This window comes from Trachemys scripta, chromosome 5 (assembly GCF_013100865.1).
Source record: "Trachemys scripta elegans isolate TJP31775 chromosome 5, CAS_Tse_1.0, whole genome shotgun sequence".
In the NCBI taxonomy this organism is placed as follows: domain Eukaryota; kingdom Metazoa; phylum Chordata; order Testudines; family Emydidae; genus Trachemys; species Trachemys scripta.
Window position 1 is genome coordinate 78,873,774 of NC_048302.1, and position 27,401 is coordinate 78,901,174.

A 27,401-nucleotide genomic window follows, 5' to 3' on the forward strand; every position below is an offset into this window, starting at 1 on the left:
GCTATGGCTCATGTGACATTCGCAGGGCCACATAGGTACTCTGTGTTATCTCCCTACAGATGCAGCTAGAGCAAACTCAGTAGTGCTCTTGCAGCATGATTTTCAAAAGCTTGCCAGTTACAAGGCACTGCTTTTAAGAACTACATTTTGGTCCTATTGAAAACTGACTTTCATAAAATTAGGGTTTAGCTATTTGGTAAATGCTCACAATCCAAAAACACAAGAAACTTGCCTTGCCAGCTGACCTACACAGTGTTCATTAGAGATGACATTTTCAAAAATGCTCAGCCTTAGCCTAACTCTGCTCCCATTATGAAGCCAACAATAAGATCTCCCCCTAGAAATAATGAACATTTACATGTTGAATAAGTAATATTTGTTTTTTTAAAGGAAGAATATGTACTTTTTATGGATGAGTGTGGGAACATAGAAGAAAAAGCAAAATCACCTAACCTTACAGACTTCTCAGAAAGCACATCATTAAGGATACGTCAAGAAAATAAAGAGTCTCCTGACAAGCTCTGTTCAAATACAGAATGGGACAATGTGACTGATGAGGCCTATTTTCTGGAAGCTATTGAGGATGTTGAACTTGCAGAAGCTGCAGACAACAGTCTGACCAAGCAGAACTGTGACCTGGAAGAAATACCCGATGAGCTGCTCATAGAGGTTTTAAGAAAACAAGAAGTTTGTGGTAACAAGGTATACAACTAGCTATCAGCTAAGGTCAGCTGTTTAGATTCATTAAGATATACCCTGTTTCCCCGAAAATAAGACATCCTCCGAAAATAAGACCTACTTACAGTTTTGCCTCTCGTTGTAATATAAGGCATCCCCCCGATAATAAGACCTCCCCAATAATAAGGCATCCACCGATAATAAGGCATTTTTCATTTCTGAAAAATAAGACATCCCCTGAAAATAAGACCTAGCGCATCTTTGGGAGCAAAAATTAATATAAGACACTGTCTTATTTTCGGGGAAACAGGGTAGTTGAGTTAGCACATTATATAAAGCCAAAGTTTGTCAGAAGTCCTGTTTACACTGTCAAAAGAAACTGATAGAACCATGCCAGCATCCTCTCTTTATATGAAAGTGCATAGTAAACTTGCCATTAGCTGTGTTTTTGTACATTGGGTTTATATGTTAATGCTATCCTATTAAACCTTGTAAATCTCACCTTTAATTTTTGCTTTAAAATTCTAGCTTAGTCAGTGGTGGTTTTGCCACCTGCAGCCTGGAGTGGTGCATATGGCACAAAAGCCACCCTCTCTCTTTGCAGAGGCCAAGGACTGAATAGCTACAGAAACTGAACTATCCTCTCACCCCTAGAAGTAGCTGCTCCTGGACAGGAAAGAAGCACCATGGAAGACCCAGGTAGATCAGTTTACCCTAGTGGTACCGGTGTTGTGCAGTGTTCTAAAGCTAGACACAGGCTATCAAGCTGGTACTTTTCAGGAGCACTAAATTCAAAATTTAAAAAGATGCTAAGTGGACAGTGTCAACACTCTCAAAAAACTTCATGGACGAGGTGAGGGATGAAGTGGGGTTAAAACATGTTTCTTCCCATATGTCCAAATGTTTAGGATTTTGCCTACAGTCTGTACTGTACTTTTAGTTACTTTACAAAGGGCAGGCAGGATCGCTTACCTATAAGTGGGCCTGCCAAAAGTTTATCTAAAGTATGGATTTACCTTTTGAGAATTTCATTATGCTCACCATCTTCTGTATGACTTGTTATAACTAAGCTGTTTTTAAAAATCTACATACTAGTTTTAGAAATATTTTATTCATTACTCATAGAATGGTGCAATAATTTATGGAAGCCACTGCTAAGAATTTAGACATGACTATTTGTAAGTTGCCTGTTACAAGCCTATCTTTATGCTACTTTAGTTGGAATTACAACTGATATTTAGTGAAAAACCCGTTATTGCTCATTCTAAAGAAAATGTCTACTCTTGTCACTTTGGTATTTCCAAATGATTACTGTGGTAATCCAATAATAAAATCCTATTAAATCTAGCACTTCAAAAGTATCACTGATTCATTGAGATCATTAATGGTTTGTCATACTCTCTACTCCAGGCTGCCAGGCACGCTATGAATGAGGTAGCACACTGATGTATAGTAAGTTTGAGTTGAACATTTAAGTGAAAAACCACACGTTCTCTTCACAATTGTTAGTAAATCTTTAGAAACATATCAACTTTTCTCACAAGAGGCTCACATCACTTATTTATAGAGGTGAAAGATTTAAAGTCAGAAGCAATTTAAACACATTGCTTTGTTTTATTAAATGCATACGGTAGTATTTAAATAATTGCTGCTTCTGTTATATCAGAAGTTAGAGTGCAAATACAAAATCTAAATGGAATTGCAATGTCATAACCATTAGGTATATGAATACACTTAACTGATGTTAACTATGCTTAGTTGCAAGAAGAAGGTATATTGTATAAAGCATTTAAAATTTCTCTGGCAGCTCCTTTTTCTGCAAATTCAGAACTTCTTGTAATCTTGTGCTGATATTTCGAAAATGACTTTCAGCTCTCAAAATTAGTTGAGATTCCACCAGAAGAGCAGGAATGCTGGAAATTCCATACTGTTGTTGGAGGAAAAAAATTACAAGGCTTTACTTTTAACTCTTTGAAAACAAACATTGTCCAATTACTTGCCTATTATCCTAAGTATTCCATTTGTCTCTCATACCTGACATATTTGAAAGAGTGGATTATAATTTGATGTCACTCTCTTCAAATGTTCTATTCTGCATCTTTAAGTCAAGTTAAAGTTTGGCTATACTAAGCATAAGCAGATACTATGTCCTAAAGTGGACGGCTTCCTTAGATTGGGAGGTCAGCAGTGCCCTAGAAGAGAGGAGAGTGTATTCCAGGCCATGACACAATTCCTGTACAGGTCTCCTACACTACTTAAAGTACATATTTGAGAAGCTCACTGTCAGTGCTATGCTGCTGAATAGACGTTTGAGCATTAAAAGAGAGTTACAAAATTCACTGAGGTTTGAAAGTTAGCAAATACTACCATCTTGTATGTAGGGAAGTTCCTAGGTACCAGGGTTTGACCTACATCTATATTAAATTAGAAAATTAATTTACTTTGTTTTTCATTGAACTTTTAAAAAATAGTACACTACGTGTGTGTCCTGGATACAACAGCACTGAAGTTTTTGCCATGCTGTACAAGGCCTTGACAGACACCAACATAATGATATTGCTATCTGCCCTGAATCATCATTTAGTTTCTTCTCCTAAAGAGAAGAAACTTGAATTAGCTAGTGCAACGTTGTAGAATCAAGAAGTACTTACGACTACTTTCTCTTGTGGGTGGTCTTCTCTGCAATTTCTATACCGTTGCTGCATCTCCTTTAAATCAGTTAGGAACTGGGTTGCGTTCCTGAGAGAAGATTCTCTCTCTTGTAGCTCAGCATATTCTCTTTGTAGTTGCTTCAGTTGTGGTCCAGTCCTTAAAAACCATCAATGCTTAAGGATTGTGTTGTGAATTTTTTTCTTTCAGGAGTTACTTTGAACGTACCGTTTCTACTGAACATGACTTAATGGGGTCATAAAAGTGAGAAAAATACCAGGCTGTTGCACTGTCTGCATTTTACAATTAGGGTAAATCTTTGGTAACTAATTAATAAACAGTATGCACAATTTAAAGAACCATATTGCTGAGTTTTTATCTAATAAGGACACATTTAATCTTGTCAATAATACAATAATTCTTTTGACAGGAATCTAGCAATCACATTTGTGATCAAGGGGATTCTAGGAGATGGCTTTTGCCAAGGTGTACAATTTAAAATAGACAGACATAACATTTAAGTAAAATACAGCCAACAGTATTCTTCCTCTATTTTGAGAAATATCTTATAGTAATGGAATATGGCATTAGGCATTCTGTGACTCCACCACACCAGACTGCTGCATGTACTATCTTGGGAAATATCCTGCCCCTGTAGGGGCAGTTAAAATCACAATGTATTGCACATGTTCAAGGCTGAGTTCTATTAAGGGAATCAGGAAGTTTACCCAGCAAGATTAAGGTGAGCTATACTGGAGGTGGGAACAATGCCACACACACAGTTCCACGCTCGGAGTGGAATTTAAGTAGTCTTAACCTATCTGATCATGTTCTCACCTCCAGTCATGCAGCTGGTGTATTTCTTATGGAATGTGTAGCCCAACTGTCAGACATTATCCCATGAATTTAGAGTAGCTGGAGATAGTTTGTGAAAACGACTCCCTGTTTCTGTTAGGCAGTTCCACAACTCCTGTGGAGATGGAGTGGTTAATTTTAGCTTTTGCAAATATGTATTCCTTCCTATGTTCAGCTGGTGCAGGCCATAAATGTTTCATCTGCTATTTACACAAAGAAAGTCAGTGAATGACAAAAACAAGGGTTACCTTAGATTTTCTGGACAGTAACAGGACTCCTCAATTTCCACTAATAGCCTATTATTGTATGCTTTCAATCAGTATAATCACTATACATTTTAGCAAATGGAAACTTACCGAATTAGTTCTTCTCTAACTTCCAGCAAACGCCGTCTTTTCTTGTTGATGTCTGTGATCACCTATAATAAAATTAAGTGAAATAGCAGTCTTTCAAGAGTAAGACAGTTAAAAGACAAGGTAGATTTCTCCCATACCTCCAACTCTGCATTCTGAATGGACAATGCTCTGGGTTCTAGACATGGAAAATCTTGAGATACCAAGTCTTACAATTCATGACAGTGTAATATATGGAAGTGCTATTTAGGTATTTTTTTCAATAGGGTCTCTAAAATTTGTTAGAATTTTCTCTCTCTCTCCATAATGTGTACTGTTGAACTCACTGTAGTACTGGATCCTTGTTCATTCAGGCAGGTAAATCCCAACATTTAAAAAAATTTCAAGCTTTTCAGTAACATTTGGCATAAGACACTGGTGTAGAAATTTGTTTTTTATTAATACTTATTTGGGAGGATCTCCAACTCAAGAATTGCAAAGCCAATCATAATATAGGCACTCCACATTCTCATCTATAAAAATCTTTACACCACAGTATATATTATTACATACACTTTCATACTTTTTTTTTTACATGCAAGAATAGCATGATGTTGTTTATGTAGTACTTTAGGATCCTTCAGAATGAAAGGTGCTCTTTACATTTTAAGATTTTTCTATATTGTTTAATTCAATTATTTAAGTACTTAAAACTACAGCCCTAATCCTGCAAGTTGCTCTGCACAGAACAGTTTGTAGCATTGGAGCCTAAGTTCTGGATGACTTCATAGAAAAGTTCTGAGTTAGAACTTGATTTTATAAAGATAGATGTTTAAACGAGAAAGCTTGCATGCACTGTGCGACTTGGACTGACAATCACTATTTAAAAACAGCAAAGAATCCTGTGGCACCTTATAGTCTAACAGACGTATTGGAGCATGAGCTTTCGTGGGTGAATACCCACTTCGTCAGATGCATGTAGTGGAAATTTCCAGAGGCAGGTATAAATATGTAAGCAAGAGTGAGTTAGTCTAGAGAACCAGGTTAGTTCAATCAGGGAGGATGAGGCCCTCTTCTAGCAGTTGAGGTGTGAACACAAAGGGAGGAGAAACTGCTTTTGTAGTTGGCTAGTCATTCACAGTCTTTGTTTAATCCTGAGCTGATGGTGTCAAATTTGCAAATAAACTGAAGCTCAGCAGTTTCTCTTTGAAGTCTGGTCCTGAAGACTTTTTGCTGCAGGATGGCTACCTTCAAATCTGCTATTGTGTGTCCAGGGAGATTGAAGTGTTCTCCTACAGGTTTTTGTATATTGCCATTCCTAATATCTGATTTGTGTCCATTTATCCTTTTACATAGGGACTGTCCAAGTTTGGCCGATGTACATAGCAGAGGGGCATTGCTGGCATATATTACATTGGTGCACGTGCAGGTGAATGAACCAGTGATGGTGTGGCTGATCTGGTTAGGTCCTGCAATGGTGTCGCTGATCTGGTTAGGTCCTGCAATGGTGTCGCTGGTGTAGATATGTGGGCAGAGTTGGCATCGAGGTTTGTTGCATGGATTGGTTCCTGAGTTAGAGTTACTATGGTGCGGTGTGTGGTTGCTGGTGAGAATATGCTTAAGGTTGGCGGTTTGTCTGTGGGTGAGGACTGGCCTGCCACCCAAGGCCTGTGAAAGCGAGGGATCGTTGTCCAGGATGGGTGGTAGATCACTGATGATGTGTTTGAAGCGGTTTTAGCTGGGGACTGTATGTGATGGCCAGTGGAGTTCTGTTGGTTTCTTTCTTGGGCTTGTCTTGCAGTAGGAGGCTTCTGGGTACACATCTGGCTCTGTTGATCTGTTTCCTTATTTCCTCGTGCGGGTATCGTAGTTTTGAGAATACTTGGTGAAGATCTTGTAGGTGTTGGTCTCTGAGGGGTTGGAGCAGATACGGTTGTATCTCAGTGCTTGGCTGTAGACAATGGATCGTGTCCGGGATGGAAACTGGAGGCATGAAGGTAGGCATAGCGGTCAGTGGGTTTTCGGTATAGGATGGTGTCTAGGAAGTGGACCTCCCATGTAGATTGGTCCAGGCTGAGGTTGATGGTGGCGTGGAAGCTGTTGAAATCATGGTGGATTTTTTCCAGAGTCTCCTTCCCATGGGTCCAGATGATGAAGAGGTCATCAATGTAGCATAGGCAGAGAAGGGGCGTGAGTGGACGAGAGCAGAGGAAGCACTGTTCCAGGTCAGCCATAAAAATGTTGGCATATTGTGGGGCCATGCAGGTGCCCATAGCGGTGCCACTGGTCTGGAGGTATATATTGTCATTAAATTTGAAATAGTTGTGTGTGTGGATAAAGTCACAGAGCTCAGCAACCAGTTGTGCTGTGGCATCATCAGGGACACTGTTCCTGACAGCTTGTATTCCATCTGTGTGAGGGATGTTTGTGTAGAGAGCCTCTACATCCATGGTGGCTAGGATGGTGTTTTCTGGGAGGTCACCAATGCATTGTAGTTTTCTCAGGAAATCAGTGGTGTCACGGAGATAGCTGGGAGTGCTGGTGGCTTAGGGTCTGAGTAGAGAGTCCACTTATCCAGACAGATGCATCCAGACTACATGCATCTGACGAAGTGGGTATTCACCCACGAAAGCTCATACTCCAATACGTCTGTTAGTCTATAAGGTGCCACAGGAGTCTTTGCTGCTTTTACAGATCCAGACTAACATGGCTACCCCTCTGATATTTAAAAACATTTTTAATCTACCAAATTATTAAATGTAATTTTACCAGGAATCCCTTCCTGTTTTCCCCTCTCAAATCTCCTTCTCCAAGAAATATTGAATTTACATTCAAAGACTAGGAGGAAGACCTAGAAAAAAGTGGTTTGAGACACTGATGGAGGACACAGCGAAGGTTGCCATCAGTGTCTGGAAGATGAAATTTACAAGAATGCTGGGAGACAAAGAACAAGAGCCGCTGACTCCACTTGATGGGAGAACGCAAAGGAAAGACAATGATTCAAATATACTAGAATTGCTGGGTGAGACTGATCTGCTGTTTTCAGGGCTGGATTAAAATATGCTTGCGAATTAGAGATGGGAAACGTTTTTTGGACAAATAGCTTATTCAACGACAAATGCAGTTTCGATCAACCCAAAACTATTTGTGAATTTGATGTGAATTCATCAAATAGTTTCTGCCCAGAAGATTTTTTGGGACTTAAATGCCAGGAGAAGGAGGCATCCCTTATAAACTTTAGCCCAATGGTTAGAGCACTCACTGGGGACACGAGACACGCAGGATCAATTCCACCTTCTGTGTGATGGGGGATATTTGAAATCAGGTCTCCTACATTAAGAAAAATGCCCTTACCACTGGCCAGTGGGATATTCTAGGTCTCTCTGCCTCTCCTACTGAAACTGTTCCACTTTGTATAAATAATTAAATAGCCACTGGAACAGGAACTTGAATGTGGGTCTCCCATCTCCTAAATGAGTGCCCTAAACCACAAACTATAAAGCAATGATACTCAGATCTCAGTGGTTCAGGAGCGATGAACATTACCCAAAAGAGCCACAGTAGTGTGATTTCATTAAGTATAGTACTATATATTCATATTTAAACAGTATGACGGGGAAATATATATTATTCTCACAGCAAAATGACTGACCAAGTATTATTGTATCAACTGCACTTGGTTATAACATAGTAAATGCATCCTGATTGGTTAATAATTAAAATCAGAATGTGTTGATATCATGTGCTCCAAAGAGCTGCAGGAGACATTAAAACAGCTCATAAGCCTCAATGTGAGTATCACAGCTATAAAGTCATTCTCACTCTGTCCCAATAACTATTCATTAGTGGCAATTCATAGTCCAGTAGTGCTCACACTTTCTCTCAAGTAAGAGTACACCTTCATATAAATGAAGCACAAGGCAAAACAGAGAACCATACTATAATTAAGGCTACGTTTTAGTCATGCATATTTTTAGAAAAACTCATGGACAGATTCCCGGCCAATGAGAGCTGCAAAGCCAGTGCTCTGGGTGGAGGCAATGCGTAAAGCTGCCTGGCCACGCCTCAGCCTAGCAGCTGAGCAAGGGGGATGTCACTGCTTCCGGCGAACCCCCCAGCTAAGCACTGCCCAGAGCCCATCTCACCCCATCCGGTGCCCCTGCCCCCTCCCCCACACCCAAACTCTGCTGCTCCTGGGGGTAGGGGCTTAGACTGCTCCAGCAGCAGCCAGTGCATCTGAGCTGCCACTGGGCCAGGTGCACCAGCAGAAGTCACGGAGGTCATGGAATCCGTGACAAACTCTCAGCCTTAACTATAATCAGAGTACTCATTGCTTTTTTTTGTTTGTTTCCTTCCCCATTTAGTTGTAGTCACAGCATGCATCAGTAGCAAATAAATGGCAGCTCCAATAGTCATATGGTGCTTATGAAAATAAACTGACAAAGGAGTTTAAGCATACATTTTGGCTTTCCTTTTACGTGGTACTCTGACACCACTGCTGTGAAATAAATACTGAATAGTGTGTGTCAATTTGTTTACTGTACACTACACCCAAGATTCTTAGCAGAGATCAGAATCTGGCATTTAGCATATTTTACAACTTCTAGTAATTCTTGGTTTATACAGTTTGCTCACTGGTTACTGAACTAGCACAACTGGTTAACAGTCTAGCAAGTCTGGCAAAAACACAGTTTCAAACTGGATTTTTGTTCTGTTTGATTTTATAAGTATATTACAAACAGTGTTATTCCCAGATAAAATGTGTTTCACAAACTTTATCTAGGTATATTTGTATTCTAATAATTTTAAAAACAAACATCCAAGTTTGGTTTTGCAGTTGAACATTGACTATACATTTCTGTCTCTAAATACAACATAGCTTCATTTAAACACTATAAAAAGATCATTTCTCTATTTTACCTTAGCATTTTTTCTTTTCAAATCCTTCAGTTCCTGGACTTCTGTTATCTACAGGTAAAGGAAAACATTGTGTATTGACAGCAAAACCTTTCTGATTTTTTCTTCCCCATTCCTTTAGTCTATAATCACTGCTATAAGAATTACTTTTGAAACACTTTGGCTTAAAGAAATTAGGCACTGGTAATTCTGTCTGGCATGTTCTTTCCCCAGCCCAGAAGAAGGACTGTTATAAAATGCTACTCTCTCCACCACCAGGAGGCAAGGCTGACACTCTCTAGCTCCCTATCTAAAAATCCCAGGTTCTTTACCACCTTGTTATAGAAATGCATGAAGTTTTGTTGTCCATGCTAATAAATCATTTGAAACAAGTTTAACGTTCAACTATAATTTTAATATTGATTGTGGCAATGGTCATAAGTAAAGACCAAAATTCTCAATTTATTTCACTAAATATATCTATATTTTAAATCTTAATCGCCACAGCTATAATTACTGTTCTCTCCAGTCAGTGGGTGGGTAGCTCTGAAAAATCTATTGCGAAAGTCTATTCTCCATGAACTGTACATCAGAGGCACCTTAAAAAATACCCTAATTTTAAAGCCCTGAACATGGCTTCTGAGGCAGATATACAAAACGTACTGCTTGTATCTTGGCAGACCGTCAGCTCTGTAAGTCTCAACCCTTCAACTTGCATCCACTTTACAGAACTCCTTGCTCATTGATAACTGCACAAGAGAAGGTCCTTGTCTCCCAAAAGCTAATTCAATCCTGTAATTTATTGTCTGTGAGCAAACGGCTGTGCCCAGATGGAACCCCACTGGAGTTCTTGCACAAGTGCAGTAGTCTGTCCATGTGCAGCAAGTTGGAGCAATAGTGATAAAAAGTTTTATTTCTTAATTCATTCATAACTCACAAGGTGGATTAATTTTAAAACACCCTGAGATGCATCAGTAAAAAAACTATATATAAAGTAATAGGTGTACAAGTATTCTGACTAAAATTTTACAACCATCTCTACACAAATGTTTTTATATTTACTACTATACTTACAGTATTAGTGAGTTGGTCCTTAAAGCCAGAATAGAAGCCCTCAATAGCTTCCCTACAAATCCTAGACTCCACCCTTTGTCTGGAAGTTGGGGAGGAAGGGAGTAAAATAAAACCACAGTTGGGTTAGTATAGGAAAAAGGTATCTGCTTATCTGAGTATTTCCTTTCTTCAAGTAGCAAGATTTACAGATTCTAACATTGGACTTTGAGTATAGGAGGCAGAGAGATTCCTGTCCCTTACTGGCAACAGCCTAACTCTTCCCCTTGAAGAGTTTACCAGTTGTGATGACTTCTGCAGCCAAGAATTTTAGTGCATTCAACTTTTCCCCCCACCCCCCTTTTTTATGATTAGCATATGACTACTGCAGAGCTAAGGAAATAAAACATTGGGTTGGTTTTTAAATCAAAAGTTTTTGTTTTTTTTCGTTCGTCCCAAGTTCACCTGGGACTGGTTAATTCTTTGGACATTGCTACTTGAAGAAAGGAAAGTTGCCTATTCTTCAATGAGGCAAGGTCCACAGAAATTAGCACTGGGATTTTAAGAGCAATGAGACTTTCTGGGCAGCAGGAGGTAATGCCAATAATAAACTACATATAGGGCTTCCCTTCTGCACTTTTTCTAACTTGCCTAGTGAAATAGTACATCATGAAGCACTGTTCTTTTTAGGGGTAAATCCACCCAAGCTTGCAAGTCAAATATGTAGAATTTAGCTAACTTGTGGGACACTACCAATGTTCTTTCACACGTGCTAAGAATTAAGAAGTTATACAGTTATTAACTACAGGATAGATGTTTTATATTGAATAAGCGCTTCAATTCTGATTAAGAGACCTAAACAGCAGATTGAGAACATCAAAACCCTGTTAAGACAAAAAAAATCGCATATTAAGTGAGCCTCAAAGCTGACTGCTTCAACAGAAATCAAACAAACAGAGCCCATGAAACCAGCTTAACAAATGTAGGATATTTCCAGCCTCTCCTGGGTCTTGATAGATCAATGTGCATCTTCAAGCAGATATTGAGATATATCGTGTTCAGAAATAGCTCCCCAATCACAATAGCTATCCATAATGGCAATATTATTTATATTTGGGCAACACCAAATCTGAGGCCAACCTCCCTAGTATCACAACTTAAAGAAAATGCCATTTGTATCACAGAAACTATAGTCAGTCATCTAATACATCCCCTGGTTTCAAGCAAACTAAATACATTGTGTCAATTTGGAGTTTTCAGTCCAAGGAAAGCAAGATATTTACTTGTAGTCTGCAGTTATCTTCTCATACTCAGCCAGAACAACATCCAATTCTGTAATATCTTGGGGAAATCTTTTCAGCCCTTTCGGGCACCAAATCTGTATAGAACATGGGCTATCATCAGCTGAAACAAAAGAAATGACTAGTTAAAATAAATATAAAATGAAAATGTTAGAGGGTTCTTAAGAATTGAACTGGGAACATATTTTATTTATCTCCATATATAAAGCTAACTGCATAACCCAACTGGGCAGGACCCAGAGGGAGTCAGAAAAACATCTGAAAACAATATCAAATAGTTTGTCTATACCTAAAATGGTCACAATCTTGAAACCCAGTATCTCATGATGTTACAGTACTAGTGAGTGAGTGCTGAGTCCAACTATATAAGAATCTCCCTATTCCAATTATACAAGGCTCCCATTTCTAGCCTTACTGGGATGCAAAATACCAGATATCAAAACTATTTTTAGGAAAAAACATTAATGGCTAATGAGGAAAAGTTACAAGGAAGTTTAAAATTATGAAGAGAAAAGTATCAAATTCCTTTTACCAGAAGGATCTAATGCACTCTTTTGTGAAGACTTCTTTGGTTTCACATGGGAAGTAACACTGTTCTTGGGCTTCTACAATACAAAATGCAGCAGATTATCTTTCAAGAACAATTACGTTCAACCATTTTAAAACCCATAATTATAATTAACTATTTCTAATGTAGCAGTTGGTAGTAACACTAGTGTAGAACAACCACAGGCATTTTAACAACTGTGTAGTCTACATCAGCTCTGTGCAGAGTTTTGACAACATTGGTAATGCTGCCAGTGAACAAGTGATGCCAGATTGCATCACCAGTGATATCAAGAGTGGGAATGCTAAAGTTGCATCAGTGGGAATATTTTGAAGAGAAATGCAGTTGGCAATATTATTGGGCGACCTTATTGAAATGAATGTATCTTTGGGGTCCATTGTATTAAATGAATGATTTATTATTGTGGTCCAGAAGGGTATGTAACCTCTTGAGGGGTGGAGATGTGGTACCTGTGGGTTCAGAGGACAATACTGAACAAAGCATCAGATAAGAATAGACTTTCAGAACAAAAGGTGTTAAGTGGTTTTCCTGGGGATTCTCTAGGGCAGTGGTTTTCAAAGTGTGGGTCGCGACCCAGAACTGGGTTGTGGAATAGAAGGGACTGGGTCGCAGCAGCTCTGGTCAGCACTGCCGATCGGGACCTTTAACAGCCCATCAACAGTGCTGCCTGGCTAAGCCAAGCTAGTCCCTATTTGTTCCAACACCATGCTGCGCCCTGGAAGCGGCCAGCAGCAGGTCTGGCTCCTAGGTGGGGGGCCACGGCACTCCGCATGGTGGCCCCGCCAGAGCACCAGCTCCACATTCCCATTGGCCAGTTACCGGTCAATAGGAGTTTGGGGGAGAGGTGGTGCCTGCGGGCGAGAACCACGTGGAGTCGATTGCACGCTTCCGCCTAGGAGTCGGACTTGCTGCTGGCTGCTTCCAGGACAGGCAGGAAACCTGCCTCTGCACCCCCTGCTGTGCTGTTGACTGGGAGCCACCTGAGGTAAGCCTGTGCCCCAATCCCCTGCCCCAGCCCTGAGCCCCCCAAACCCAGAGCCCCTTCCTGCACCCCAAACCTCTCATCCCCAGCCCCACCCCAAAGCCTGCTCCCCCTACCCCCCCAGCACAGAACTCTGCCCCCTCCCATAGCCCGAGACCCTCCAAACCCAGAGCCCCCTCCTACACTCCAAACCTCTCATCCCTGGCCCCAGCCTAGAGCCCTGACCCCCCTCCTGCACCCCAACCCCCTGCTCTAGCCTAGAGTCCCCCCACACCCTGAACCCTTCATTCCCAGCCCCACCCTTCATCCCAACCCTCTTCCCTAGCCCTGAGCCCCTCCCACATACCAAATCCCTCATCCCCAGCTCCACTGGGTCGTGGGCATCAACAATGTTCTTCAACTGGATTGCCAGAAAAAAGTTTGAAATTCACTGCTCTAGGGACATCTGGTTATGCAAAAACCTAGCCTTTTGAAGCTAAGTCCTGAGGAGGGGGCCATTGTCTGCTGATCACCTGTTGCATGAGACCAAGATCAAAGGCCCAACTGAACTATTCATGGTGGGTCTTGTTCTGAATCTGAGACAGTTATGAACTTGTAGATACAGGGATCACCCAGTTGTGGGTTTTCAAGGACTGACACCAACTGAGCCCAAAGTTGGAGCTGGGGTGACCTCTGGTAAGCTTTTCAGCATGAGTGTAGGTTCTTTTATTGTTTTTAATGTTTTCTCTGTAATGCTTTCCCCTTAAGAATAAATGGACTTCTAAAGAGTTGTGCAATAACTTATGACTGCAGGCATAACCTCTGGAGAGAAAGCAAAGCATAGACACTGGCCAGTTTAGCTTGCTGGGGTATCACAGTATAGGCAGGGAACTGTGACATCTGGAAAAACCCCAATCAGTAGGGAGACAGATGTGGATCTCTGCCCAAGAGAGGTGACAGCTGAGAAGCCAGAAGCTTAGCACTGAGGCCTTGAGGGAATCACAGAGGGGGAATATGGGTGCAGTTGCCTTGAACTATGACAGGTATCACATGTGAAGCTGCACAAGGTGAGAGTATTTTGAAGAGAAATGCTAGAGTAGACAAGACCTCTGTGTTCAGTTTTCCCTCTGTCCTACCCCCTCACACCCAAAGCTATTTTTCTTTCCTGAATACAAACATTCTCCCTCTTTTTAAACAGATGAGAGCAATCACTATGTGTTTTAGTGCTTAATTCTGAGGAGAAAAGATTTTAGAGGCATTTTTGATAGATTTTGTAGTTGGGACAACTTTTACCTTTTGTGCATTCAACTTCTTCACTAAATCTGTAACCTTATTTGATATGTTGCTTTCTGAAGAGCTGTTCCCCAATGCTAATGCAGATGGTAACTTAGATTCCTCCACATTGGTCATGGCGTTTCCTGATATCTATATAAAGAATAATTTAAAATAAATCTTCAGATTTTTAAAAGTGCAAAAGAAAAAAGGCATTAACAGTAACAGTCTGAAAGATCTAAACTCTACTGCTTTAAAATTATAATAAGAACTTTTAAAGACAGTTTGAGATGTCATGAGCAATCAAAACTACTACAGTATCCTGTGATGGTTTCAAAACTACATTTGAATGTCTTTTAAAAAAAAGAATTATTCACACTACATACTTCTGAACACTAAAAGTCATCATTAGTTTTGACTCTTTTCTGGAAGGCCAGCAATAACTGCACAGTAGGGCTCCACACAAGAAGTTCTTGGTGTGAAAGACACTAGGATTCTGTGAGCGTAGTGAATTTAACACACCAGTCAGGCCAACGTGCAAGACTTATATGGTGCACTATTGCATAGCTTCTCTCATTAAAAACTGACTGACAGAAATCTGCCACTTTAATAGAGAGCTTCCAGGCTGACAGAAGATAAGATTAAAAAATGTGACAAGAGAACTTTTAAGTATCAAGAGACTTAAGTGTGGTGGAAATGTGATGCGTAAGCGCATTGAAGGAAAGCCACTCATAAGTGTGTCAAGTTGATTAGCACCAATATAAGTTTTAAAAATTAGTTTTAGTAATTAACTGAAAATTCTACTCTTACAAGTCTGTTGTAACTTTAATACTGGATCAGTAGATAAATGAGGAATAATTCTTTACTATCTATATTTCCTTAAGAATGACAATATATTTCATAAGTAAACATTCTTTTTGTTAAGAAAAAACCTGCTGCACATCAAGTAAGGAAGATATGGTCTAATGGTCTGGTAGAATCCAGGAACTCCTGAGTGCTAATCCTTGCTCCGACACTCCATCGGTGGCCTTGGGCATTACACTTAATACTTGCCCATCTCACAGGAGTGTTTTGAAGATTAATTATCTATGATGCTCTACAGATTAAAATAACTATACAAGTGCTAAAGAGTGTCAAACCCTTTCCTCTGTCTAATCTGAATATGGCATAGAATATGTTCTCAATAAAAGTTATTGATATATTCTTACAAACCTTTTTCTGTATCTTATTCTCCTTCAGGGATTCGTCTTCAGAATCCTCTGTCTCTGATTTGTTATCTTCAGCCATTTTCAAGCTACACTGATTTTTTCTAGAATAAAGATGAGCAATAAAAACTTTCCTGACACAATTAAAAAAAAAAAAATCTGTATCCATGTGTAACCCATTACATGCTAACCAACGGGTTGCACACTTGTCCTCAACATGCTTTATTTAAACCACAAAACCAAGGGTTCATTGGTGACCTAATGGAGGTGGTTCTGTACGACCTTGCAGGAATCCCAGGTTTAATTTCTTCTCAGTTTTCAATTCCCAAGTCATCAGCTTCAAGAAGTGCTGCAGCAGCCACATCTCTCTCAACAGCAACCCCCACTGTCAGTTTAAAAGGCTCTGAAAGAGTTCAGCCTGGTGCTGACTGGCCATAAAGATGCCTGTGTTGCCTGGGCTCCAAAAGCAAATGAGGTACACTTGGGAAATTGGCATGGAGGAGCTGGGGGGAAAATGATCTTCAGGAGTTCAACAGGGATGCAAAAGGGATCAAACCCACTATTTGTTTTTGTCGTGATAAGTTCATTCAAGCAAGCATTACTTCATATTTATACCAAATCTGTTTTAACAAAGCAGAAGTGTATGAACAAAAATTGCTTTACAATAATTTGAAATGAAGAGGAATTTTCTCAAAACTATATCAGTCTCAAAGCAAATTAGATTCCCTTTCAATTGTTTTTTCTACTATTTTCTTTGCCATTTTTGCTGAATAGTAGTCATTTGCAAATAGAAGTCTCACTAATGGATCAATTTTTTTTAAAAGCCTTTCACTTCTTCCAACACAATCCTGACACCCACAACATTACAGTAAGAAAGTCTAACATACACAGATGTAAGTTATAAGCAGTACATGCTTGGCATAGTGCAAGCCAGAATTCTTTTCCCTCTGACCTGCTGACTGATTTGGGCTTTGGCTTCTTACTTGGACGGTTTTAAGCAGGAGCATTTTAAAAGACAGCAATTGAGATAGAATGAGGACATTTTTCACCATTTAAAGTCTCTCTTGAAATAATGGGATGACCCTGAGATCACACCAATGTACAAAAGCAAACTTAAGTTTTCCAAACATTATCTAATAGTTTTCCAGGACTGGAAAATATTTTATGTTCACTGTACCTTGTTTCTGCATGTTTCCCTTGTGGAGATGAATCACTAGCTGACATGTGTTCCTCTTCCTGCAATTCCACATTCCCACCAGCGTCTACAGCAGTGCTGTGTAAAGGGTGATCTATATACAACAGAAAAACAAACACGGAAGTTTGCAACTTTGTCTGCTTAGGCAAAGCACTTGGCTACACTAGCACTGTTTTCCTATATTTCATACAATTGGGCATTGTTATGATTTGTATGTCTACCATGTGTCTCTTTCAAAGTAAGTCTTATTTAAAAATACACTGTTTAAAATTTTTGAGAGAAGAAACTTGGGGAGACCAAGGGGTGTCTATCAATGGGTCCCACATGAAGCATGAAAAGTGGTTTTAATATTTCACCAGAAAATAATTTATATATGGTTGAGAATAAGATCTTTCCTTTTAATAATATTTGAAAGTGACAAGCCTCTTCTCCTTGCAAATGTTTAAAAATATCTCCACATATATTCTTAGGATTGCAGAACAGTTTCTCTTCACAGTTCTCACCACCTACAAGCACAAGAATGGAGGAAGATGACAAACACCCAAGAACCATGAAAACACTGCCGTTTTATATACCACCACCTTACAAGGGATGTTCTGCTATGTACTTCCAGGTTTACTATCTGGAATTTACCAATCTTAAACTTTTATATAGCACCTTTCACTGTGGTATATAAGCACTACTCAAAATTAAAGAGTACAAAAGCCCAAAACAAAGAGGTAATTTTCCCTTGTCATTCCCATAGGCAAGGAGTGACACTGAGGCTTTTCTTTATGGTTTTTAAAATAACTTATGTGCAAGATAACTTGTAAAAAATAATGTATTAAACAATTTTAAAAAGTTAAATACTAACCAAATGAATCATCAGGCTCCTCAACTTGCCCACTCTCAGTTATCTTCAATATCCTTGAGACATCCGGTTCCTCACATGGAAGTAATTTACTGCGAGGATGGGACTTAGCTTTGTATTCCTGGGTGGGTATTAAAGCAACGTCTTCTACATCCAACTTTCCAATGTAAAACAAATTAAATATAATGACAACAAATTTAAAATACTTGATTAGAATAGTATTTAGAATTCAAATTTAAAATAGAATCCATGACACTGAGCTATGGTGCAAAACATTTGAAAGGGGACATGAATGCATTTTCTTTTTTACACTTATTTTTCGTGAGAAAAATGTAGGTAAAGTGAAGTGATACATATTACTATTTTGTATTATGCTATAACAGTAGTACATTATAAAACTTGTAAGAAGTGTTACTTTAGACACAAAAGATCAGCACATTCTAAGAACTAATCTCTTTTCAAAAATCTGATTTTTTTTCCTTCAGACAAGGGGGGACATTTTCAGCCACCCCCTTGTTATTCATATTACTATTGTGTGTCTAGTCGTGGATTTCCACTGCTACAAAACTTGCACGTTAAAAAATGAAATAATTTTAATTTGCTGAAAGTTCCAAACAGCAAGTATAAGTAGATCATTCAGCACAAGTTGCTCTATATTAGGAGAGCAGGGAAAAAGGCATGCTTAAAAGTCACCTGTAGGCTGAATTATTGGCCCAACCAGCCTGTCAGTTTTATGTATGTAACTCCCATTGATTTCAGTGAGAGTTGTGCAGGTGCAAATGAAGATCAGGGAATGAAGGGACATCAATCACCTGCATTTCTATTCTACAAGCATAATATAGTTTCCCAAGTTAAACTTTAAGGTTTTCATTTTGGCAATGAAAATAAATGCACTGAATATTCCTGTTCTGGATGGTCTCTATTTTTATCATGGGAAAGTTATCAAATCTTTGTCCGGATTTGAAAACTAGCATCACATTTTCAAGCAAACTGTCCATTTTACCGCAAGGTACATCACTCTCACAAAAGCTGCAAAGCAGCGAGATTACAAAACACAGTTCCCATAGAGGATGAAAGCTCATCCATGCAGACAGAGCCCTATGCCCACACATAAGGGTTAGCTTTCAGGATATAGACCAGGGTTGGGCAAACTTTTTCACCCGAGGGCTACATCGGGGAATAGAAATTGTATGGTGGGCCATGAATGCTCACAAAATTGGGGTTGGGGTGCAGGAGGGGGTGAGGGCTCTGGTTGGGGGTGCAGGCTCCAGGGTGGGGCCAGAAATGAGGAGTTCAGGATACGGGGGGGGGGGAGGGGGGGGGGGGAGGGTGGGGAGGCTGGGGCGGGGGGGGGTGATGCAGGGTGTGTGTAGGCTCCAGCTGGGGGCACAAGCTCTGGGGTGGGGCTGGGGATGAGGAGTTTAGGGTGTAGGAAGATGCTCTGGGCTTGGGACATAGGGGTTTGGAGGGCGGATCAGGGCTGGGGCAGGGGGTTGGGCTGTGGGAAGGGGTACAGGCTCCAGCTGGGGGTGCAGGCTCTGGGGTGGGGCTGGGGTGCTCTGGACTGGGATCAAGGGGTTCAGTGGGCTGGAGGGGGATCAGGGCTGGGGCAGGGGTTTGGGGTGTGGGGAGAGGCTCAGGGATGCAGGCTCTGGGCGGCGCTTACCTCAAGCGGTTCCCAGAAGCAGCAGCATGTCCTTTCTCTGGCTCCTATGCAGAGGCGCAGCCAGGAGGCTCTGCACGTTGCCCCATCCACGGGCACTGCCCCTGCAGCTCCCATTGGAGTGCCAGAGGGGGCTATTGGAGCACATAGGAGCCAGAGGGGGGCTATGCCACTGCTTCCAGGATCTGTGTGGAGCGGTCCCTGACCCTGCTCCCCGGCTGGAGCGGGGCAAGCCCCAGACCCCACTCCCCAGCAGGAACTTGAGGGCCAGCTTAGAACAACTGGTAGGCCAGATTCAGCCCGTGGACCGTACTTTGCCCACCCCTGATCTAGACCTTCAACAGCATGGCACATTTATACTTTATTATTTTTAACTGACTGCAAAATTAAGATAACTTACATCCAGTTTATTTCTTTTCAATGTTTTCTTTGAGGTCTTCTCACTATTAAATATGTATAAAATAAATTAAATGTACAGTTAAATATACTGAAGTTATTTAAAAATAACTCCACTATAAACCTACTCTCTTTTTCTCTTCATTCCTGCATCAGAATCAGGGCTACATTACATTATTACATTACCCATGTCTAGCTTCTTAACAACAGAGCTTAACCCAAATGACAAAGGAAATGCTCAAATATAAGTTTAATATTATATATTTACTTTTTAAAGAAAAAAAATAATCAGGACTTACTCCTCAACAGTCTTCTATTTAGGCAATACTTAATAAGAGGAGGGGCATGAACGGATAAACCCAAGCGCTACTGTTTCTCCAAAGGGTAAACAGTTTACAGAGGGCCTTTGTCAGCAAGAAGTTAACTGCTCTTTTCTTGGTTCAGCTAATCTGGCCAGTTATTAGTGGGGATTAGAGCCATCTCTCTCCTCCTATTCCCTACCCACCCCCTGCAGAGAAAAAGCAAGGGAGAGAGTAGCCCTGCTTACTTCTACGTGACCAAACCTAAGGTCCAGGTAGCCTGCATAGTGTTGGGTGTCTCATGCAAGTCACAGTCTAGCCCAAAATTAGGCTGAAAACTGAAAGTTGGCATGCCACTGAAAATTATTACCTGTGGATTTGGAATAGGATTTTCAATTTGACTGATGACCTGAATGTCATGCTAATTGGGGCACTTGTAGGAAAGAGGTGTATTAAAAATGGTCCATTACCTCCACTAGTTAGTGGCAATATTGTTTGAGCAGGGTTTTCTGTTCATTTGTTTTCTACTTAATATTTGCCAGGCAATTTCAATTTTAAAAATTAGCTAGTTTAAGAGAAATATGTTGTATGAAACACACATTCCGTTTCATGCTTAAAAAATTTAATGTACAACACCTAATTTTCATACTATATACATACACACAGCATTTTTAAGTTTTTCCATTTGCAAAAGAGACCAGTTACCATACAGTGTTAAAGTATTTACATTAATAAATGCTTTCAGTTGCAAATTATTAACATAAGTATAAATTTGAAGACTATATGTTAAGTAAAAATTGCTGAAAATCTTTATTTTACTTGTCTTCCAAAGTTAGAATTCAGAGTAGTGTGTTTTATCTAAAACCTGGTGATAGCACTGATATCTGTGAGAGGTAGTAATTAAGTTGTCAACTAGTGAACAAGCAACAAAGGTCGAGAATTTTTAAAATGGGTACTGAAGTTAGGTTCTGAGGTTCTGATCTTACATTTCACTGGAGAAGAGCCCAACAGAAGTCAATAAGGTTATGCATGCATACAGCAGTTCATCCAAGCATAGCCAATTGCAAGACAGGGACCGTAACACTTTATTTAGGCCCTGACTCAGCAACTGGGTGTATGTGGGCAGCCCTTATGCCTATAAGGAAAAAGCCACCGAATCAGGCCATAAAGCTCCTAAATAAATTGCCTGATTTTCAAAAGTGCTGAGCACGTAGCAGCACCCATTGACTTTAGGCACCCATAAAAAAAAAAAAATCTTAGCCTCAGCGGTCTCAGTCTAGGTGTGTGCAGGTGAAGTGTTTCAGTTCACTTTAAAGAAATGGGAGTTCATTGGTAAAGGAAAATTTACAGCATTGTTTACTTACAGAGCAGGCATGTGGCTTTTACCATGCAGCTTCCTTTTCTTATCCATCTCACTTACAGAAGTTTTGTATTCAAATGCCTTTTCTGAAATGACACGTTAGTCTCCATTTAACGTGGGACCTGTCCTTTACGAAAAGAGTACATGGAATGCAATGTGTGCCTATAAAGTTACCTGTACATCAATAACAGCACACTACAGAATCAAGGTAGTGCACAGACCCATGCAGCACAGGGTAGTGCCGGGCCCGGCCCAGGCCCAGCGGAGTGAGGGTGGCGGGGGAGCTAATCCAAACTGCTGCTGCAGGGGCCAGGATGGGGAGTTCAGGGCGATTTTGCCAAAGGCAGACAGTGCCTCAGATTTAGCCAGGCAAGAAAACAGAATCGGTTCCCCCACCACTCAGCCACCCTTCTCCCAATATGAATCATAGAATATCAGGGTTGGAAGGGACCTTCAGGAGGTCATCTAGTCCAACCCCCTACTCAAAGCAGGACCAATCCCCAGTTTTTGCCCCAGATCTCTAAATGCCCCCCCTCAAGGATTGAACTCAAAACCCTGGGTTTAGCAGGCCAATGCTCAAATCACTGAGCTATCCCTCCCCCCCCAACAAGCCACCCCTGCACAAAGAGGGAGATAAGGACCTGCCAAAGCCTGGGATTGAACCAGGGACCTTTAGACCTTCAGTCTAATGCTTTCCCAACTGAACTACTTCAGCAGCTGCACAGAATAGATTTGGTCTCTCACATAGTTAGTTGCAATGGGAGATTACTAGGGTCATGATGTGAACATATCTGACACACACATACCAGCCCCGCCTCTACCACCCAGTCGCCAACCCCTTCCACCCCCAGATATAATCCTTGACATAAACAGCCCCTTTGAGAGCCTCAGCCAAAAGGAAATAGTTTCAATGTGTAAGAATTCTGTGCAGAGAAGGCTGACATCCTATCTGGAATAAAGCAGACACTCACAGGGGTCAGGAAGTGATTCTCCCCGCTACCCATATTCTGGGTGTGGGAATTGGGATCTCCTTCCTCTGAAGCATCTCACTTAATCATGTCCCTGCCATTGAGGGGGCCTTGGGTGTTGGTATGCTTCAGTCTGTCCTGTGGGCAGTAATACTTGGGTCTCATTTCAGTTGTTGTGTTTCATGAAGTGGTACTGATGGTCTGTGATATACAGGCAATCAGACTAAATGATCCTGTGGTCCCTTCTGGCTTAAACCTGAATCTTTGACAGGGAAAGACAATACCACTAAACATTCCTGGCATGCACATTGCTGCAAAGGTTGAAAGCAGCCCTTATGGTAGCACAGTACTTGTATGTGACAAAAGGCTAGTAAAAAACACTGTTGTGAAACACCATGATATACAGAACTTAAGGTTGAATTCGACCAAATAGCAGTAGTTTCTATTTACAAGCCACCAGAAAAAACAAGCCTTGTCACAGGTGAATTCAACAGTCACAACACAATCTGGGGCTACTCCAGCAATAACAACAATGTGGAAAAAGTTGAGAAGTGGAAGTCAAACAAACAACCTGACCTTGCTCTATGACTTCAAGGATAAATGTGCCTTCCAAAACAAATGATGGAACAAGGGATTCAATCCCAGCCTACCTTTTGTCACCTCTAAAAATGCACGCTACTTCAGAAGCGAGGTCATGGCAGCGATCCCATGACCACACCATAGACTGCATACAACATTTATGCAGGAAAACATAGTACCTGCCGAAATTCATTTTCAGAAAGTCTGACTGGAGAAGCTTACCTCCAAATTGAATAGATCCATCTGTAATATTACTCCAACACAAAAGCACTACAGAGAATGTCTCTCTCTAATGTGGAAGACTACCCAAAAGCACACCCCCAAGGGATGTCAGACATTACATGTACCTGGGCTTTCAGAACATTCCAACAAGATATTTAGGACTATTTGACTCAGATCCCTTCAGAGAACTCCTGGGCTCAGAAAAAAGAGATCAGAAAGAAGTGGTGCAACAGCTGGAGCAAGCTGATTGAAACAACAAACCTGTGCCATATCAGCAAAAAAGCATAGGCCATCATTTGTGAGCTGAACCCTAACGGACAACAATCAAAGTGTATTACTGAAGTCTCTCTCAACCAACTGGCACAGCAACTCCTCCTAAATGGTAAACCAGCCCACAAAACAAAGCACATAATGAAACAAGACAAGCAGGTACTTTGCTTGCTCCTCAGGATCAGAAAAATCCGCAATGAGCAGCCTACCATCAAGGAGCTGACAACAGTCTCAAAAACTCTGAAATGTTGAAAGGCAGCTATACATCTCATATACTATTACTACACTTTTGGACAAGAGTATAGAAGCGGCTACTTGAGGTCTTTAATTCTTGCCTGGAGACAATGCAGATACTCAGGCAGTGGAGACAAGCTAAAGTGCACGTGCTACTCAAACCACCTGAAGACCTTAATTGCAAAGAGCTACCGACAACTATCCCTACTCTGCTCAGCCTACAAGCTATATGAGCAAATGATAACGGGGGAATAGCGCCAATAGCAGAAGGGCAGCTGCCTGTTGACCAAGCTGGTTTCCACCGAGGACGTCAATACTGTCATCAAGTTGCAAACTTACCCCAATAAACCCAAGATGGCTTTGAAACTTGCAAAATTACAGAGGCTGTCGGTAGCTTAGGACACTGAACCATCGTGCACTTCTACTGAAAATGGCAAGAATTTTGAGAAATAGCAAGATGGTCCTTGTCATTTCTTCCCTGCTTGAGAATCAACATTCTTTGTCAAGATGGATAATCAGAAAAGTCAATGGATTATCCCAAGGTTCAGTGCTATCACCCTTGCTTTTTTAATATGCCTTCACAAATGACCAACCAGAATCCCCTGATTTTGCAAAGATTCATTTATGCAGATGATCCTTGCTTTGCTGCTACCCAATCAGAAAGATCTGAGGACACTGAACAAAGTCTAACTGGCTCCCTGAGTGGACCTGGAGAAGAATGCTAGTAAGACATGAATATGTGCCCTCTGGCTGAAATACCATCGGCCTAAGTAAAAACTCCAGATAATGTAGGACACTACAATCCTTGAGCATTATAAACATCCCGTGTACCTTGGGGTCACATTAGACCAAATGCTGACATTCAAAGAGCACATAAGGAAGCTGAAAAACAAAAGTGAATTCCAGGAATTATGTACTCCAGAAACTGGCCAGCATAACATGGGAAACTAATCCCAAAGACTCCAAGCAACCAATCTCACCCTGTTTCTCTCAACTGCAGAGTACTGTGCCCCACTATGCTCACACTTGAGCCACGCAAACAAAATAGCAAACTTAATCAATCAGTAGGATCATCACAGGTTCCTTGAAACTGACTTCCCACGTGTCACTATACCGCTTCACAGGGACTGAGAATTTCCTCAGTAGAAAGAAACAAAAAACAGGTACATGATCCAAGACACCCACTGCATGAACACAGTTCACCATCCAATACTTGGAAGTCCAAAAAGAGCTTTGCCTCTAAAAGTCACTTTCCCTGAAAAACCACTTTGGAAGGCTACAGACTAATAACAGCAGGAAAGCTGATGATCTGGAGAACCTGAGTTCAACTCCCCCAGGCACTGACCTCGAACACAAACACTCAGCCTCAAGTGAGAGCTGGGGTGGCAAAGACCGGCTGCAACATGGAAGCGGAAGCTGAGGGTGACCCCAAATGCTAATGGGAGAGCCTGGGCAAACACTTGTATCCACTTGATGTAGCCAAATATGTGACATGGCCAGGGCCTGACTGGGGTTTTGGAACAATACTGGGATAACGACCCAGACACAGCCTCCTCTGCCCCGCCCCCCTCACCTCCTCAACCACCGCCATTGCCCTGCCCCCCCCGGATTCAGCCCCGCCCCATCATTCCTACTGCCCCAGCCCCACCCCGACACCCCCACTACCCTCCCAGCCCCGCCCGGGCCGCTCGTGATCAGGCGATTAGTGGGGGGGGGGAGAAGGAGGGACACGCACCAACCGAGGAGTAGAACGGGCTCCAGCAGCCCCCTGTCCGCGCTATGTAAGTGGGCAGCTTGGGGCATTGGAGCGGCGGCACCCGGGATCGGCTCAGTAGTCGCGCCGGGGGCTGAGATGCGCGCGCTCAGTAACTGACCCCGCAGCGCGCGCTCCCGACTCAGACAGCATCTTCCCGCGACAATTCTAACCGCCCGGGGCGGGGCGACTCACAGCCCCGCCCCACAGAGGGGGACCCGTTAACCCCTATAGAGCCGCCGCTGGCTAGAGCTTCCGGTAGCTGTGCGAGTGAAATGCCCCCCTCGTTTGGGCAGCGTTTCCTGACTAGTCTAACCAAAATACCCTTGCCCGGCCCGGCCCGGCTCCGAGACTCCGCCTTGCTCCCTCCATTTCTCCCCCCACCCTCATTCACTTTCCCTGGGCTGGGGTGCAAGTAGGATGGTACCTACCCGTGCGCAGTACTGCCGAGAGACTTGTAGTGGGTACAGGGTACCGGAAAGACTTGGGGCCAAGTCCCCCTCCTCCGGAGCTGGGGGGCTACACTTGGCGAGGGAGGACAGCCCTTATGCCTCTAAGGAAAAAGCCACCGGCTCAGGCCATAAAGCTCTCATCCCTTGAAAAAAAAGCTGATGGGAGTTAGATGTCTAACGCTGTAAATCATCCCCCTGGCACAAGCTCTGAACTCAACTGTTCTCCCAAACGTAATCCAGGCGGCTACTAGCAAAAGGATAAATGTGTAGCTCAGCTTGTAGGCCCTGTCTGAGTTTTAGAATGTAATTTAGAGATTAATTTTCAAAATTAATAGCAGTTGTTCACTGTCTTAAGTATCAGAGGGGTAGCCCTGTTAGTCTGGATCTGTAAAAGCAACAAAGAGTCCTATGGCACCTTATAGACTAACAGCTGTATTGGAGCATGAGCTTCTGTGAGTGAATACTCACTTCATCGAATGTTGCATAAGTCTATAATGTGGCACAGGACTCTGTCTTAAGTATATCACTTCTAAATTATTTAAACAGGCAATAGTTTTGAAATATTAGTTTCTATAAGCAGATTTTACTTAAACATCTCCCTCTGCTGGTAAGTCACAACAGTTTTTGAATGCTTCCCCCTGTGATTAAGAAGAACAGGAGTACTTGTGGCACCTTAGAGGTGCCACAAGTACTCCTGTTCTTCTTTTTGCGGATACAGACTAACACGGCTGCTACTCTGAACCCTGTGATTAAGGCTTCCCAGTCAATTCAAACAATACTAGACTACTGCCTATGCCTAATGTAGCAGAGGACAACTGGCTGCCCTTTTCTAAAGGACAAGGAGTTAAAAAAAAAACAAAAAACAACCCACACACGTGGGGAGCAACTTCATCTCCATTCTGCCATAATTCAAGTTTAGTCTTGAATAGGTAAGTGAAGATCTATACAAATCTTGCAGCCACATGCAGCTGTGATGTAAAATGTGAAGTAATTTACCCTTCCTCCCCCAGCCCTATCTTGAGCTGTAGGGCTACTACTCACCCCTATCAATGATAGGCAAAGAGTACCATGCTTCCATTCTGACAGATTTTTCAGAATCTATGCTTCAATTAGTAAAAAGACTTACATATAATTGGACTATACTAATTCTCCTGCTCTAGTTTCATTGCAAATAAACTAAAGGCAGTGATACCTTAAAGATCTTAGAGTACAGCACTTGTATCCACTTACACTGATTGGATAGGCAGTAGGTAGGGATAATACATCACTGCTAGGTGAATGGGGGTGCAATAGACTGTCTACACCACCCTATTACTTTTTCCTGAGATGAACATTCTGACGTTAAGAAACGTCAGACAGTGAGTCATAAAGTGGCTATCGCAGACCTTTACAT

At 41.6% G+C, this 27,401-nt stretch overlaps 2 protein-coding genes and 1 non-coding gene across 18 annotated transcripts in view; 1 reads left to right on the forward strand and 2 right to left on the reverse strand.

Annotated features, from left to right (window-relative positions):
- Positions 1 to 3,638, forward strand: part of PRIMPOL (primase and DNA directed polymerase) — a 40,191-nt gene extending 36,553 nt beyond the window's left edge. For 3 of the 6 annotated variants that reach the window (XM_034771373.1, XM_034771371.1, XM_034771375.1), the window contains 2 exons: positions 391 to 752; positions 991 to 1,587. In XM_034771373.1, coding sequence (XP_034627264.1) covers positions 391 to 714 — 324 coding nt within the window. In that variant the 3' untranslated portion in view covers positions 715 to 752; positions 991 to 1,587. Of the gene's footprint in view, positions 1 to 390; positions 753 to 990; positions 1,589 to 3,537 lie in introns of those variants that run through there. The other 3 variants (XM_034771372.1, XM_034771374.1, XM_034771376.1) reach the window with 3 other exon arrangements.
- On the reverse strand, positions 2,273 to 25,732 carry CENPU (centromere protein U). Of its 11 annotated transcripts, XM_034771388.1 has the most exons (14): positions 25,543 to 25,732; positions 21,535 to 21,616; positions 19,876 to 19,918; positions 17,816 to 17,969; positions 16,945 to 17,056; positions 15,775 to 15,871; positions 14,584 to 14,715; positions 12,294 to 12,366; positions 11,744 to 11,864; positions 10,485 to 10,563; positions 9,435 to 9,482; positions 4,539 to 4,600; positions 3,330 to 3,486; positions 2,273 to 2,605 (listed from the first exon to the last, which is right to left on the reverse strand). In XM_034771388.1, exons 1-14 carry the CDS (start codon positions 25,604 to 25,606, stop codon positions 2,468 to 2,470), a joined length of 1,362 nt encoding a protein of 453 aa, XP_034627279.1. In that variant the 5' UTR covers positions 25,607 to 25,732; the 3' UTR covers positions 2,273 to 2,467. The 11 variants fall into 11 exon arrangements, with proteins under 11 accessions (XP_034627279.1, XP_034627268.1, XP_034627277.1 ...); XM_034771377.1 differs by having other exon boundaries at positions 2,273 to 3,486; positions 17,816 to 17,933; positions 25,543 to 25,731; XM_034771386.1 differs by having other exon boundaries at positions 2,273 to 3,486; positions 17,816 to 17,933; positions 25,539 to 25,696.
- Positions 22,173 to 22,245, reverse strand: TRNAF-GAA. The gene has a single exon. It is a non-coding gene; the product is annotated as a tRNA-Phe (tRNA).
- Positions 25,733 to 27,401: the final 1,669 nt, after the last annotated feature.

Bases quoted from the DNA above. Each gene is read 5' to 3' on its own strand.
- CENPU (XM_034771388.1), bottom strand. From the start codon at position 25,606: ATGCCCCAAGCTGCCCACTTACATAGCGCGGACAGGGGGCTGCTGGAG. The intron at 15,872-16,944 runs GTACAGTGAACA...TCTTTATTCTAG, and splicing joins GGGAAACATGCAGAAACAAG to AAAAAATCAGTGTAGCTTGA. The intron at 12,367-14,583 runs GTAAAAGTTGTC...TTTGTATTGTAG, and splicing joins AGAAGTTGAATGCACAAAAG to AAGCCCAAGAACAGTGTTAC.